We start from the raw sequence: 16,845 nt of genomic DNA on the forward strand, positions 1-16,845 counted from the left end.
TTTCGTCATCTTTTGGTATCATGTTCCCTCCTACATCTATCAGGTGGGGTCATCTGCCTCCTCATCCTGGTTGTGGGAATCTGTAACAGACTCCAAATACAAGATCTCCCTTACTTGCCTTCCCCTTTTTCCTTAACCATAAACATTCAGCTTTGTCATCCCTGGAATCAAGCTCTATGCAGTCAAAACATTCCCTAACATACAGAGCCACACCACCACCTCTCCTTCCTGCCTATCCCTTCTGAAGAGCTTCTATCCATTCACTGCAGTGTTCCAGCTGTGACAGTCATCCCACCACATTTCTGTGATGACAACTACATCACAGCTGTCCTGCTGTGCAATGGCTTCCATCTCGTCCTGTTTGTTGCCCATGTTCTGTGCATTGGTGTAGATGCACCTCAGCTGGGCCTCCTTTTGTGTGGGAGAAGCCCTAATGACCTCCTGATTATTCTCCAATATTTCCATAACCCCCAACCTCACACCAACAGGGAGCACAGGGCAGGGTCCTTCTGGTTTTGTGACTGATCTGTGGAAAAGCACTGCTCTCGGATCCAAAATCATACCCAGATTATTTCTGGGGGGATTTCCATATGCACAGTGAGGGCACAGGTTCCTGCTGGGAAACCTGGCTTTCCTCAGGCTATACTTCCACTTTTCTCTGTCTTTTTAAGGTGGAAGGAAACCTCATCTGGGGAAGTGAGATCAGGTTCTGTGAGTACCTACACCATCAGCCTCCTGTGTGCTAGGAACCTCATCCAGTGCTTTCACCCTCCTTTACCCTACAGATACATCCCACATCACCTTCCCAGGTCAATCAGGGTCTGTGTGACAGCACAGCCCTCAGCCAGCCCGTGGGGTCTGGGGTGTTGGGCACCTCCTCCTCCATCTGCTCACAGGAGAGGTGAAGTGCATCTGTGCTGCCATGTGCCCACCTCCCCCTACCCAGGGGCTGGAGGTGCCTGCCAGGCATTATCAACATCTGGGTGGGGTTGTGCAGGGCTGGGGGAGGGAAAGGCTTTCCTGAGTGCCTTTCCTCTGCCTCTCTCCATGCCCCCCTCAGCTGCTCTTGCTGTTGATGTCAGGCTGGGAGCGGGAGTTTCAGCTGCAGGCACAGCTCTTGTGGCTCCTCCCATGCAGATGGTTTCAGTCAAGGAGGTGTCCAGCTGTGCTCTGCCCTGGGAAGCTCTGGGCAGTGCAGTCTGAGTGAGGCTGGGCAGGGAGCTGACCTCCCTTCATCAGATGTTCTCATTCCATCCCTGGGCTGTCTCCTTGGGGTGTCTGTCCAAGCTGGGAGCTGCTTTCCAGAGGGCACAATGATCCTCGCGTGATGGGGGAGCTCTAAAAAAAAAACAAAATACAAAAAATAAACCTCTTAAAATGCCTTCTTTTGTGAGGGTTCCTTTACACAGGGAGGAAAGAAGCTGCAGTGCCTTTGGCATCACTAACAATCTCAAATGAAAAATGTTCACTCTAGGATTGGTCCCTGTCCCCATGATTGTCATGAAGCCCCTGTTGCAGGTGGGAAAACTCCATGGCAGCCAGTGAACAGAGTCCCTGCTCCTCCTGACACAAACATCAACAACCAGGGCTGCAGCCATGGGCTTCAAGGAAGACCTCCTAGAAAAGTGTGTGTGTGTAGGATGGACATATGGAAGGGGAAACGGGTCTCATTTTTCAGAAAATTAACTCCTAAATTTTTGTCTTTCCTCCTCAAACAGCTCTCCATGACTTTTACAAGCAGCAGACGTCCAACAGCAGCTCCATCAGCCAGTTCCTCCTCCTGGCATTTGCAGACAGGCGGGAGCTGCAGCTCTTGCACTTCTGGCTCTTCCTGGGCATCTACCTGGCTGCCCGCCTGGGCAACGGCCTCATCATCACCACCATCGCCTGTGACCACCACCTCCACACCCCCATGTACTTCTTCCTCCTCAACCTCTCCCTCCTCGACCTGGGATCCATCTCCACCACTCTGCCCAAAGCCATGGCCAATTCCCTCTGGGAAAACACGGACATCTCCTACAACGGATGTGCTGCACAGCTCTTCTTTTTTGCCTTCCTCCTTTCAGCAGAGTTTTATCTCCCGACCATCTTGTCCTACGACCACTACGTAGCCATCTGCGAACCCCTGCACTACAGGACCCTCCTGGGCAGCAGAGCTTGTTTCCACATGGCAGCAGCTGCCTGGGGCACTGGGTTTCTTCATGCTCTGGTGCACACAGCCAATGCATTTTCCCTGCCCCTCTGCCAGGGCAATGCCCTGGACCAGTTCTTCTGTGAAATCCCCCAGATCCTCAAGCTCTGCTGCTCACACTCCTACTTCAGGAAACTTGGGCTTCTTGCGGTCAGTGTATGTGTATCTTTTGGGTGTTTTGTTTTCATATTGGTGTCATATATGGAGATCTTCAGGGCTGTGCTGAGGATCCCCTCTGAGCAGGGAAGGCACAAAGCCTTTTCCATGTGCCTCCCTCACCTGGCCGTGGTCTCCCTGTTCCTCAGCACAGCCGTGTTTGCCTACCTGAAGCCCTCCTCCATCTCCTCCCCATCCCTGGACCTGGTGGTGTCATTTCTGTACTCAGTGGTTCCCCCAGCAGTGAACCCCCTCATCTACAGCATGAGGAACCAGGAGCTCAAGAATGCCCTGAAGAAACTGATGTGTGGATGACTTTTCAGAAGGATGAGAATGATGGACTTAATGTACAGTTCTCTCCTAGCATAACTCATTACAAACCCCTCCAGTCTCCACAGATTTTTTATTAGGTTTTGTTGTGGATATGTGTTATTTTGTTTAGTTTTTTCTCTCTTTTCCCTTTCCAATATTTGCCCATACATTAAGGTCATTATTTGTGCTATTTGCTATCATGTTTCTCTCCGTATATTCTTTTACCCAGAGTCTGTGTGAATGACGAGCTGTGTGTCTTTTCCAATTTTGACTCAAATAGGAATGTTATTGTTTTTTTCCTTTCTCATTATGTGAATATCCAGGTTTTCTTTGACCCAGAGACTTTCAAAAAGGAGCTGTGCTCTCGGTGTTTTTAAACGGAATAAAGAACCTTCAAGTGAATGTTTGCCTGAGGCCCTTCCTTTGAGACCCTGTCTGGAGCTGCAGGGCAGTGCCTGTGTGCAGAGGTGGAGGGGAAAGGGTCCTGGCACAAGGGCACTGCCCGGGAGCACCAGCACTTGATTTTTTCCAAGCTGTCCACTTTCCAGCTCCACAGTCTCCTTCTGCACCCTTGGGTAAGGCCTGAGTGCTCTGGCAGCTTGGTCAAAGCCCTGCAGTGTGACAGTCCTGTGCCCGCAGGCAGGGACAGGGCACGGGCACTGCTGTGACAGAGCTGGCCTCCAGAACAGCCCTTCCATCATCACAGGGGATCTCCTCAGCTCAGCTCTTCTTCCACACTTGCTCTCAAGAAGCTGGCCAAGGAGTTGACTCTGCAGAGACTGTTGCTCTGCTGCTTTCTCTGGGGGCTCCCTGTGATGCCATCATGGTCCCGGCCGGGGGGGAGGGTTGGGGACTAAGGGCTGGTTCCTTTGTCACTTCTTTGGTGTCCAGAGCCCTTAGGGATGGTGAATGTTGTGCCATAAAGACAGCCCATGGCACTGGAATCAGGCAGGGCCCCTCTGAGCACCCTCCATGGGCACCCAAGAGCTTGTGTGGGAGGTGGTCAGTGGCAGTGAGCACCATCAGCTGGGTCTGCCTCCCAGCTTGACTAGCACAGCCCATGAACAGAGTCAGCCCTGGGCACCCCAGCCCTGTGCTCTGCAGAGCAGCACCCGCAGCTCGGGGCGGAGGGCTGCCTGGGGACAGGGCGCAGGGATGGGTGGCCAGGCCAGCCCGGAGGTGCTCGACAGGGAGAAGGCTCTGTGGGAGCACAAACACCACCAGCTCTTCCCAGGGTTGCCATGAAGGTCAGTGGCACAGACCGTGTCCTCAGGTCACTTCACCTGGACACTAACGTCCCCTGGGAAGCCATCCGAATGCAGCACTGGGATCTGCTTCCTTCAGCCAAGGTCCACCAGCCTGTCCCAGCTGCTGGACTCCATCTCTGCCCACAGTGGCCTCAGTGTTTTTTTATGAACCCTTGGCACCTTTGAGTGTTTCCTGCTGGTGGCCACATCTTGTCTTCAGTGCTGGGCTTGCTGTCGCCTTCCCTGTAAGATTCATGGACTGGAAGATCTGCCCTGAGAATGCAGCACCTTGGTTAAGGACATTTCTGCTAGACTTGAATGACCAGAAGCTCTGTGTGTTTGACTGGCTTAATGCACACTAGCTGATCAAACCCAGATTTGGGACAAAAGTTTAGGTGACCTAAATGGGACTGAACTCTCTGCCTTTCCTGGTTTTTCTTACTGCGTGTGATAGGGAGGAGGGACTGGAGAGGACTTCAGTGTGCATCCACCTGTTTTATCAGGGACTCCCTCAGCTCCTCTGTCTTGTCAGGCAGTAAGGGACACCAGGTGCTATGCTTGGATTGAGATATTGTGGAAATTCAGGAAGAGAAATGGTATAGCTCTTGCAGTCTTTAGGATACATCCTAAAAAACTGGGACAAATATGAAAGGGATCCCCCCCCAGAATGAAATATAACAATTAAACATATTTTCATTCATGGTGGCCACCATTTAAGTTAGAAAATAGAAAAAATTATTCAAAAATGGGGAATTTTTGTATTTATAATTGTGCTGCTTTTTGTAAATTTTCCATTTTTTTTTACTTTTGTTATACTCTCCAGTTATGAAGTTTGTGATCATTGTACATTGTGAATAATGTACTGCATGTAATGTCACCAAAAAGTCTCTGACTTGGACTGCCCTACCCTAAAGGACAACAGTTTGTAAAGTGCACCTTTTGAACAATTGAAATGCTTGAACAGCAGAAATGCTTTTGGAGAACTAAATTCACAGGTACATCAAGTCCCAAGGATGTTGCTACAGAACCCTTAGCTTTGGAGGTGACACTGCTTGAAGAACAAGGACTCTGCACATCATACATATCACCACTGCCTGAACTGAAGAAGCTGGAGTGAAGATGCTAAGCTTGTAGCCACCATATTCCTTATATTCAGGGGTCTCCTCCTGCCTGAGATAATTTGTGACTAATGGATTCTTTCACTCCAAGAGCTCTTTGAAGACTGAAAAAGGGAAAGGAAAAAGAGGAGAGAGAGGGGTAGAATCAGAGCTTCAGAAATACCTCAGCTCCTCTGAGCAATGTTTCTGCATTTGAACAACTGCTGGGAACTTTCCTTTGGTGAGTGGTGGTACAATATTATTTATACCCAGAATGAGTGAAAGCAGATTGCTAGAGCATCCAGATGGGGGTTTTCATTTAAAAAGGATGAATAAAACAATGAGAGTTCCAGGGGAAAAAATGCTGAGCATGTCTGGAAAGGCAGAAAGGCAGCAAGCATCTATTCTAGCTAACACTCCATAAGCATACTGAGAATCCACTACAAGATTAATATCTGTCACTGAAAATAATCAAAAGGCTTCTATCACTGCACACAATTCTATGACCTGTGCTGATCCTTCCTGTAGCACAACATGTGATGGTCATTGGTCTGAAGCAGAATTATGCCAAGCTACCACTGCTTTGTGTGAGACAGCAGATCCATCCAGGAATAGAGTAGGAGCTCTCTCTGGTGGTACTGTTGATAAAATAGAACACTGTATTGTTAACTCTTGCAGGGACTGGAACAATTTGTGAGTCAGCAAGTTGAACTTTATCTCTCCAAGGTAATCTGTTAAGTCAGTTTGAAAAGACAGTGACATTTGCATAGCTGTATGGAAATCCTGTTGAGTTATATGGTTATGCTATATGTTGTGACATCAACATCTAATGCAAAAATACCTCTAGCACGTACTCACAGTTTTGCAATCACCTCAGACAACATTTCAAAACTAGACCATATTATTTTGGTGGAATGATGTGACAAAAATTGCCACTCTAGCATCCAGAAATTTTTTCCCTCCCATTGCCCTAATATTCCAAAATTCTGGAAAGTGTTATTTATCACAAAACCTCTGAGAACTAATTTTGGATGATAACAATGTGCAAAAGACAGTTTAACATTAGTCATTACAGTTTCTAGTGCTCCGTGGTTATGGGTACAGCAATGGGAGCAGAGCAATTAGCAGATCTGAGCTGCTTCATCCTGGCAAGGTGCTCTGTCCCATCTACAGAACCTGTTTGTATAAGTCCATCATGTACCCGAGAGGTGGGACACAGAGAATATCCAAAGAACAAGCAGGTGGGTCAGGCTGCTAAGGTCAGTGTGGCTCAGGTGGATCTGGACTGGCAAGATAAAGGTGAATTATTTTATAGCTTGGTGGGCCCATCAAATCCATCAAGGAATAGATGAGACAAACAGATGGGGTCCTGAGGGAGGGGTGGACTGAACATGAATGTTATTGCACAGCTGACCCATGAATGTGAAACATCTGCTGCAATCAAGCAAGCTAACTTGATCTCTAGGTACTACACATTAGAAGTTGTTTAACCCTTAAAAAGACCTCAGCCACACCCAGGGCCATGTTGGTTCCTACTAGGGTGACCGTACACATTTTGGCATTCCAAAGATAGAAGAAATTTTCAAAACTTCAACTATTGCAATTAACCATAGAGAGAATGAGAATATCAGGAATGATGTCCTATTCATAAAGGAGAAAAAGGGAAAAAGTGAAATTATAAATAATGACAAGGAGATGACACCAGAAGTATGGAGACATGTCTTGCACCAGTTTCTCCTAAGAAAGACAGTGAGAACTGTAATTATTAACCATATGCAGAAGGTGTCACCTGAACTATGGAGGTGATATCCATGTTGGCTGAAGGTCCCAGGTCAGTGTCACCATCAGTGTCACACAGCACAGCCCAATGATGCCCTTGAGAAGGCTCCAGAGCTGACATTAAGCATAACAAGGAGCAATGAAGGTGTGACATCACACAGCTCTAGGAACAGCTCTGAGACCAAACCAACCAACATGCTGACCAGTCACTGTAAAACCCATACAGAGAATAATTATAACTAATTTTTTTTAACACTCTGATCAGATCTGTCGTTATCTCATCCCTTTGTGCCCCACGTTGGGCCCAACGCCAGCCAGACACTTGGCATCACGCAGCCTGTCCTGGTTTAGGCCAGAATAAAGGTAATTTTCTGTCTTGTACTTTTTCTTTCAGCTAAGTCTCTTGTAAGTAGCTGCACTTGCTGAAATTAACAGCAAGTTTCTCAGACAGTGTCTGATTCTAGGACTGGTAACACAATGTTTACAGTAACTGCTAGAGACTGGTATGCAGAGCCAAGGATACTGCTCAGCTCTGAGGAACATTTTGCCCTCTGGAAAAAGAGGAGTTAAGAGGTCACACCTGAAGCCCTCCCTTAGGGAGGAACGGAAAAGACAAATGGCCAAAATTGACCAAAATATTCCATCCCATACATGTCATACTCAGTATAAATTTGAGGGATCACAAGGGTCAACCCCTTTTTCCTTTCCCTCCTGCTTCCCCTTCTTCTCCTGTCCCCGTTTGCTTCAGCATCCTGAGAGGATTCCATCCATTCCTCTGCCTGTGGTCCTGATCCATGCCAGCCTGAATCTGTGTGTTCCTGCCTCCAGCTCCCGAATGCTGCTGACTCCAGGAGTCCAGCCTGGACTTTCCCAGGACCGCCCTGCAGCCTCGGTGGTGATGAGAGATTTATTGGGGGAGAGAGGAGAGGAATGTGGTATCAGTTTTCCTGTACTTTGTATATATTTAGTAATTTTTCCTATTTACCATTACTGTTTCAATTAAAGCTGTGTAATTTACTTTCCAACCCATAAGTCTCTCTCCCTTATCCTCTCTCCTTTCTTTATCAGGGAGGGGAGGGGAATTAATTGACAGCACCTGTCTGTAGGTTTAATTGCTGGGCCAGTGTTAAACCATGACACAGCCACTCACTCAGGTTTCCCCCCAGCAATGGGGTGGAGGAATGGATTGAGACAAGAAAAGTTTAATGATTGCTGATTAACGATTAAATACTCCTCTTTTCTCATTCCCATTCCTCTCACCTATGCTGCTGCTCTCAGCTTCAGGCAGTCAAAGCTCACAAACATTTCAGCACTCTGCCTCCTTAGCCAACTCTGTCATTATGTTTGTGTTCATCTTTTTGTGTCTCCTGACACAAAGGATTTCTCATAAGATTATCCCTTGTAGAAAAGTGACCTCATGAGAGGCAGATCGTGCTTAGCATATGGTTGAAGAGTGTGTTTGATTGGCCATGAAACTTTATCATGCTTTGCTTTGCTTTGTTTGCAAAGAGGAAAACTCCTGCTGTGCCCGTGTGCAGCAGTTCTCTAAGGAAAAGAGGGGGGAGCTGGAGCAACGGAGCTGAACCATCCAGCTGCAGAGACCAGGGGAGAAGCCTGATGGGAGGAGAAGTGATGCAAGTCCCAGGGGCCAAGGAGAGCAGTTGTGGGGTTGGGGAGGTGAGGAGCAAGGGTGTCCATCCAGTGTCAGACCTCAAGGAATTGCTTCTCCTTCTGGTGCAGACCTCCTGAGGAGACCCTCTGGGTCATTATCACTTGGAGAATGCTGCTAGAACCTCTCCTCTGAAGTACAAAGTAATGAAATATTCCATTTAAAAGATAAGTGCAGAAGTGCACATTGAAATCTTCCTCCTGATATCCACAGGTAAAAAAAAAATAATAACTCCAAGGAGCTCTATAGGTCATTAAGACATGAAGGAAATTACAAAAGGGTAAAGAGCTCCCCTGGGCTTTTGAGGCTCATTAAATGAACTTCAGATATGTTGAGAAGAATTTAAAAAATCTCTGATAAAGTCAAAGTAAGAAGCAAAACGCAAAATGCCTTCACACACTGATGGCCCCCCCTGAACCTGCCAGAGCCTCCCCATGGCCTCGTTAGAGCAGATCCCTGGAGGCCATGATTGCAGGAGGCAAAGGCCCTGTGCTGGTGGCTGTAATGCTGAGAAAACCCTTTGGTTTGTTGGATGCAGCAGAAAGGCCAAGCCCTGACCCCAGGCCCTGGGAAGGCAGATCCTGAGAGCCTCAAAAGAAAGTTTCCTCTCCCCAGCCTTGGTGGCCCAGGACACTGCTATGGCCAAGGGGACAATGACCTCACTCCTTGACAAAGCCCTTGGCCACCTCTCCTGCAGGCTGTCCTACACTGTCCATGCCTGCAGCTCCTTCCCTTCAGGCTTTTGTCACCCTTTCTGCTTTCCCACCTGACTCTCACCCCAGCATTTCCAGAACTTCTCTGGTGTCTCTCTGCTCTCCCTGTCTTTGCCTTGAAAACAAAATCCTGGGCTGATCCAGAACCCCTCTGGGTAAACCTCTAACACAAGGATAACCTCAGGGTGAGACTTCTTGCTCTTTCACTCCAGTCTGAACCTTCCAAGGTGACCTTTGTGAAGGTTTTGGACTAGAAAGAGAAGTTCCATCATAAAGTCATAGAACTGTTTGGGTGTGAAGGGATGTGACAGACCAGACTTGTAGTTCTCATATATTTCTTATGGTCACTCATTTCTTGTGGAGCATCCTCTCCATCATGAAATACATGACCATGTATTTCTCATGGTCCCTCCAAAAGGACTGGCCATACCACCTAAAAAAATCAGACAAACAAGCAGTGATAAGAGGAATGTCCTGGGGCATTCCTAAATTCCCATCCCAGCAAAACTCCAGAGGGGGGGACCTACACAATGCATAAAACATTCTGTGGTGGGAAAAAAGTATGCGGTCAGTCTCTATCCTCAGCTGCCAAGGTTTTTGGAGGCAGTCACAGGTTGCAGCCCAACCTGTGTCCCTATATTAGCCCATGTACCACCTTGAGGGATGGAGGCTGCTTTGCACCTCCTGCCTCCAGTTAGGAGAGTGCTTGTGATGTGTGGTCCTGCAGGCTTCACAAACACAAAGAGTCTGGAGTTTTTCTGGGATGGGTAAAAACTCATGAACAGAATTAAGCGTGGCGTGGTCTGAGAAGAGTGTGTGTCTCGGAGTCTGGAATGGATGCTTCTGATCCCATCCCTCTACTCAGTCTTGCTCTGGGCTGGGGATTTCGGAATGCCCCATGACATTTCCTCTTATCACTGTTTGTTTTTCTGATTTTGTTAGGCCTGTTTTGTTACTTTCCTAGAGAAAGAATTGCTCCTCTTAGTGATAATGTGACCCTCAGTCCTTTCACTCTGTACCAGTCAGTGGTGTCAGAGGATCTGTCGACCATTTTCTGGGACCGTATGGTTTCAGTCCATCTGCCCAGAAGGGCCAGGTCTGGCACTAAGGTTGGATCCAGCAGCACCTTGGCTCCTCTCTGAGAAGGAGTTGAGAAAGCAAGGGGGTGCAAGCTGTGTCTCTCTGGGTGCCCTCCCTGGGCCATGAAAAGTGCCCACCAAAACCTTTCCCACGGGGCTGCTCCCAGCCAGGAAGCCCCAGCCTGTGCCATGGCCCGGGTGAGTCCCCTGCAGGGGCAGACACTGGCACTTGTCCTTCTGAGATTTCTGTCCAGATCAGCTCTGCTGCTCCTTGATGCCTTTCATGGAGCAGAGAGGCCTGGGAGAGCTCCTGAGGAAAGACTCCATCCCAGAAGGCATTGAGTCCCTCAGCAGCATTGGTGGATCCCCTCCATGGCCATGCAGGGCCACTTACACACCCATGGCTTTCTCTGCCAGGGTTTCACTTGCCAGCCCAGAACAGCTCCCTCCAGGCTCTCCCACCTCCCCTCCCCTCTCTCCCACCACAGCCCAGTTGCTGCTGGCCCCACACCAGTGCCCAGCCCAGGCTGCTCTGGGCAGTCCCACCACAGCCCCAGTCCCTCTGAAGGGCACAGAAGCTCCTGGGGGGCAGAGAGAGCTCAGAGCCCCAGATGGGTGACCATGAATGGCAAAAGGAGAAGGAGGCACCCTGTGTCCCCTGCTCTCCTCTCCAGGAGATCCGCAGAGCTCTGCAGCCCCTCGGGGCCATCCCCTCTGCCCAGCCCAGCACAAGAGCCCTGGCCCTTGTGCTCCTCAAGAGCTCTGACTGCTCCAGGCACAGAGCAGCCTTCCCAGGGCTGATGCAGCCAGGGAAGGGCTTTCACTTCCCATTCATTCATGAAACACTGACCAGAGAAATTAGAGAGAAAAAATGGTGAAGGTTCATTTATTTCGCTTAAATTTAGTGGAGGCCCTCCATTTACACAAAGTTTCTTGATCACAAAAGGCGGTTGCATAGTAAAGTAGGAGGGATGAATAATGACATTACTTTCCCTTTGCATACATTCCTGCTGCACTTAGGATGGGTATCAGAGAAAAATAAACTGTTGAAGATTCATTTGTTTTACTTAATACAAGCCACGATCCCACAAACATTAAGTATCTGTATCACACAATATGGGTGGAAAATGGGGAGGGGATGAATACCGACATTTCTTTAAAATAAGAACATACAATAGTGAAAAAAGGAAAAAAAAAAAGGAAAAGAAAGACTTGACAGTTCATGGCATACACCCACATCCAATTGCAGATGAAGGCAGGCAGTCTATGGCTGCTGAAAAATATCAGTCATCAGCTTCCTCAGAGAACCCTTGAGCTCCTGGTTCCTCATGCTGTAGATGAGGGGGTTCACTGCTGGAGGAACCACTGAATACAGAACTGTTACCACCAGGTCCACGGATGGAGAAGAAATAGACGGGGGCTTCAGGTAGGCAAAGATTGCTGTGCTGATGAACAGGAAGACCACAGCCAGGTGAGGGAGGCACGTGGAAAAGGCTTTTTGCCTTCCCTACTCAGAGGAGATGCTCAGCACAGCCCTGAAGATCTCCACATATGACACTGTTAAAAATGACCGAGACTCAATATTCTGTTAATGGTTTAATTTAATTAATAAGATTGAAATTGCAGTGAGCAAAACAGCGCTGGGTGCATGGGGAGTCTCCGCTCCACTCACACGCACGCTTCTAAAACTCTAGAATTACCTTATATTGATTACAATTCTATGAATATTAAAAAGGGGTAAACCACAAGGTACAAGGGGTAAATCTCAGAAAACCACTATGAAAACAAAACAGCCAAATGCCAAACAGGCACTGATGACAATAAGCCAAATTTCCCTGAGGCAGGAGTGTGAGCAGGAGAGCTTGAGGATATGGGGGATTTCACAGAAGAACTGGTCCAGGGCAAGCCCTGGCAGAGGGGCAGTGAAAAAGTATTGTCTGTGTGCAGCAGAGCATGGAGAAACCCAGTGCCCCAGGCAGCTGCTGCCATGTGGAAACAAGCTCTGCTGCCTAGGAGGGTCCCATAGTTCAGGGGTTTGCAGATGGCCACATAGCGGTTGTAGGACATGATGATAAGGAGATAAAACTCGGCAACAATGAAGAATAAAAAATAGAAGAGCTGTGCAGCACCTCCCTTGTAGGAGATGTCCATGTTGTGAAGCCCAAAAAGGCCAAGCAAAACTGTTTAGAGACAGATTTTTAAGCCTTTAAACAGCAAAGGTATTTATTTTCGGATCCGGGGAACTCCCAGCTCCTGCTGGACAAAGAGTTCCTGCCCCGAGGGAAAGGGTTAGGGTATTTATAGGGGAGGTTACATACATATTCCTAAGTTTGCAACATATAATTATAATATTCATGACAGGCAGAGTCCAGGTGGAGTCTAGGCGGAGTCTGGGCAGAGTCAGGCGGAGTCTGGCGGAGTCTAGGCGGAGATGTCGGAGGGGTCTTTGGATGAAGTAAGAAATCTTTCTCGAAACTTGAACTCTTTATCTCTCCTGTTTTCAATGACTTCTTCCTCTTGTTACAGAGCGAAATTGGACCCTTGCGATAATTTCTCCCTCATCTGCTGGTTGTGGCTGCCTCATCCTGTCTCCATGCAGGTGTTCGCACTCCCCCAGTGCCTAGCTAGCCTTGGCAGTGCCTTGTTTTGAGAACAAGACATACACTTTACAGAAGTTTATCCCCTCACTGCCTAGTTGGCCTTGACAACTTGTCTTGTTTTTTAAAAGCAAGATCTGTACTTACAAGACAGAAGATGTTCACACTGCTTCAGTGGAAAGTTATAGGAATTTATCCCGCCAGGAGTTAACCCTGTCAGGGTCTTTTCTTTGTTTCAGTTGTCCCAGAGGGAATTGGCATTGGCTTTGGGCAGAGTGGTGGAGATGGATCCCAGGTCGAGGAGGGAGAGGTTGAGGAGGAAGAAGTACATGGGGGTGTGGAGGTGGTGGTCACAGGCGATGGTGGTGATGATGAGGCCGTTGCCCAGGCGGGCAGCCAGGTAGATGCCCAGGAAGAGCCAGAAGTGCAAGAGCTGCAGCTCCCGCCTGTCTGCAAATGCCAGGAGGAGGAACTGGCTGATGGAGCTGCTGTTGGACGTCTGCTGCTTGTAAAAGTCATGGAGAGCTGTTTGAGGAGGAAAGACAAAAATTTAGGAGTTAATTTTCTGAAAAATGAGACCCATTTCCCCTTCCATATGTCCATCCTACACACACACACTTTTCTAGGAGGTCTTCCTTGAAGCCCATGGCTGCAGCCCTGGTTGTTGATGTTTGTGTCAGGAGGAGCAGGGACTCTGTTCACTGGCTGCCATGGAGTTTTCCCACCTGCAACAGGGGCTTCATGACAATCATGGGGACAGGGACCAATTCCTAAGTTTGCCAAAGCTGTTATTATTATGAAAAAGATAAAGGATTATTATGAAAAAGATAAAGACATGGACCTCTATTTTTGCATATTTTTGCAATTTGCTGTTTAATAAGATGATTCATCTTTTCTACTTGCCCACTAGCTTGAGGTCTATAGGGCGTGTGCAGTTGCCATTTGATCTGCAGTGCCTTACTTATTGCTCGTACAATTTTAGCACAAAAGTGCAAGCCTCTGTCTGGAGGAGATGCTCCTAGGCACCCCAAACCTTGGAATGATTTCATTGAACAAGACTTTAGTTACTTCTCTTTCTTTGTTTGTTCTGCATGGGAATGCTTCAGGCCACCCAGAAAATGTATCTGTCATAACCAAGAGGTATTTATACCCCCCCTTTCCTGGGGAGCTCAGAAAAATCAATTTGCCACACCTCCCCTGGGAATTTTCCTCTATCAATTACCCCCTGGTGTACCCTTGTTCCTGTGTTTGGATTATTTTTCAAACAGCGCTCACATTGGGATGTGACCTGTTTCACTGCCGTGAATAACTTTGGCCCTGCTATTCTAGCTTTTAAATAATGATAAAGGGGATCTAATCCCCAATGGGCCTTGCTATGTTCTGTTTTTACAAATTGCCATATTAACTTCTCTGGCAGTACTAGCTGTCCAGTTTCTAACTGACCCCATCCATTATCTAAAATCTTACCTTTATTCCTTTGTATCCACTTATGGTCCGATTCCTGGTACTCTGGCTCAAACTTAGTATCTAGTTCTTCTGGTACCAGGGCCAAGACTAGGTCTTTGGCCCTTGCAGCAGTTAATTTAGCTTCTGCATCGGCTGTTCTGTTACCCCTTTCTGGAACGGTGTTACCTTTCAGGTGTCCCTTGCAATGCATTATGGCCACTTGGGTAGGGAGCTGAACAGCCTCCAGCAACTGTAGGATTTCTTCTGCATATTTTATGGGTTTTCCCTGGGCAGCCGGCAGTCCCCGCTCCTTCCAGATTGCCCCATGGGCATGCACGACGGAGAAGGCGTACTTAGAATCCGTCCATATGTTAATTCTCTTTCCTCTCGCTAACTCAAGGGCTTGGGTAAGAGCTATTAGTTCGGCCTTCTGTGCTGAAATTCCTGCAGGTAAAGGACCCGATTCAATTACCTGCTCTGTTGTAGTTACTGCATAGCCAGCCATCCTTACTCCCTGCTTTACGAAGCTACTGCCATCCGAGAACCAGTCATCTGCCCCTTCGAGTGGTTCTTCTTGGAGATCCGGACAGCTGGAGTACACTGCCTCGATGGTTCCTAGGCAGTCATGCTCGATCGGCTCTGCTGACACCCTTCCTTCTAGGAATGATGCTGGGTTGACAACGTTAGTCACTTGAATGGTTATGTCATCTGACTCAGCTAAGATTGCCTGGTACTTCAGGAACCGGGAAGGTGACAGCCAATGGCCACCTTTCTGCTCCAGCACTGCGGATACAGTGTGGGAGACTAATACAGTCGTTTTCTGGCCCATAGTGAGTTTTCTGGCCTCTTCTATGTTTATGATCACTGCAGCCACTGCCTTCAAGCATGTGGGCCAACCTTTACTTACTTCATCTAGTTGCTTAGAGAAGTAAGCCACAGCTCTTTTGTATGGCCCCAGTTGTTGAGCAAGGACTCCTAAGGCCATTCCCTGGCGTTCATGTGAGAACAGCCAAAATGGTTTCGTTACATCGGGAAGGCCCAATGCCGGAGCTTTCATCAGCTCTTGTTTCAGTCTTTTGAAAGCTGTTTCTGCCTCAGGAGTCCAGACTAGAATATTTTTAGACTCTTTCAATAAATCATACAGAGGTTTGGCATGTATCCCGTACTGGTATATCCACAGGCGACACCAACCTGTCATTCCTAGGAAGGCTCGCAGGTCTCTCACCGTTTCAGGTCTAGGGATCTGGCAGATGGCTTCTTTCCTCGCAGTTCCTAGGGATCGCTGTCCTCCAGAGATCTCATATCCTAGGTAGACCACCTTTTCTTGCACCAGCTGTACTTTCTGTTGGGAGACTCGATAACCATTTAGACCCAGGAAATTTAACAACGAGATTGTCCATTCAATACATTGTTCTTCTGTTTCAGTTGCTATCAGTAAATCATCCACATATTGCAGGAGTGTGCCCTCTCCTGGTGGCCGTTCCCACTGTTCCAATTCTCTGGCCAATTGCCTACCAAATATCGTAGGACTATTTTTGTAACCTTGGGGTAACACCGTCCAGGTTAGTTGTGTTTTCCTTCCCTTACCAACAAACTCCCATTCGAAGGCAAAAATCTTTTGGCTTTCTGAGGCTAAGGTAAGGCAGAAGAATGCATCTTTCAGATCTAACACTGTAAACCAAATTAGATTATCTTTTAGTTTTGTCAAGAGTGTGTAAGGATTGGCTACCACTGGGTGCAAAGTCTTAGTAATCTCATTTACTGCTCTCAAATCTTGTACCAGTCTGTAGGTCCCATTTGGCTTTTTGACTGGTAATATTGGGGTATTGAAATCTGATTCACATTCTATGAATAGTCCCAATTCTAAAAACCTCTCTATTAATGGCTCAATTCCCTTCCTGTCTTCTAATCTCAGGGGGTATTGTTTTCTGTTCACTGGTTTAGCCCCTGGTATTAATTCGATAACGATGGGGGCAGCAAGTTTTGACTTTCCAGGTATATCAGTTGCCCACACTGCCGGATATGTTCCGTTTATGATTCGGTCGATGCTATGATTACCAGGTTCTGGTCTAGCACAACTGATAGTTAGACTCAGGGCTGCTATCAATTGCTCTTCATTTACCTGGAGTTCAAATTTATCTCTATCAAATTTTATTACTGCCCCTAAATTCTCCAACAAGTCTCTTCCTAGTAGAGGCTTTGGAGAATTAGGTAAATATAAGAATTGATGAATCCCCATCTGTTTCCCAATCTTATACTTAAGAGGTTTCAAAAAGAAAACCTTTTCTGGTTGGCCCGTCGCCCCCACCACTTGCACAAATTCACCTGTTTTCAGTATTAATTCTTGATTTAAGACTGAATAGGTAGCTCCAGTGTCGATTAGGAAATCCAATTCCATTTTACCTTCCCCTAGCTCTATTTTAACCAGTGGGTCTGCTAGGGAACGACTCACCGGTCCCCCTCAATTATAATCATTATGCATAACAGGAACGACGGAGGCCCCCTTCAGTTCCTCGTTTCGCTTAGGACATTCTCGTTGCCAGTGCCCCGTTTGCCAGC

General features: G+C 47.5%; 1 protein-coding gene and 1 pseudogene across 1 annotated transcript; one reads left to right on the top strand and one right to left on the bottom strand.

Moving 5' to 3' along the window:
* The first annotated feature begins 1,596 nt into the window (after positions 1 to 1,596).
* Positions 1,597 to 2,732, top strand: LOC139789161 (olfactory receptor 14J1-like). The gene is made up of 2 exons (XM_071729684.1): positions 1,597 to 1,627; positions 1,719 to 2,732. Exons 1-2 carry the CDS (start codon positions 1,597 to 1,599, stop codon positions 2,660 to 2,662), a joined length of 975 nt encoding a protein of 324 aa, XP_071585785.1. The 3' UTR covers positions 2,663 to 2,732.
* Positions 2,733 to 11,109: 8,377 nt separating this feature from the next.
* Positions 11,110 to 12,394, bottom strand: LOC139789162 (olfactory receptor 14C36-like; annotated as a pseudogene).
* Positions 12,395 to 16,845: the final 4,451 nt, after the last annotated feature.

Source organism: Heliangelus exortis, chromosome W (genome assembly GCF_036169615.1).
Source record: "Heliangelus exortis chromosome W, bHelExo1.hap1, whole genome shotgun sequence".
NCBI lineage: Eukaryota > Metazoa > Chordata > Aves > Apodiformes > Trochilidae > Heliangelus > Heliangelus exortis.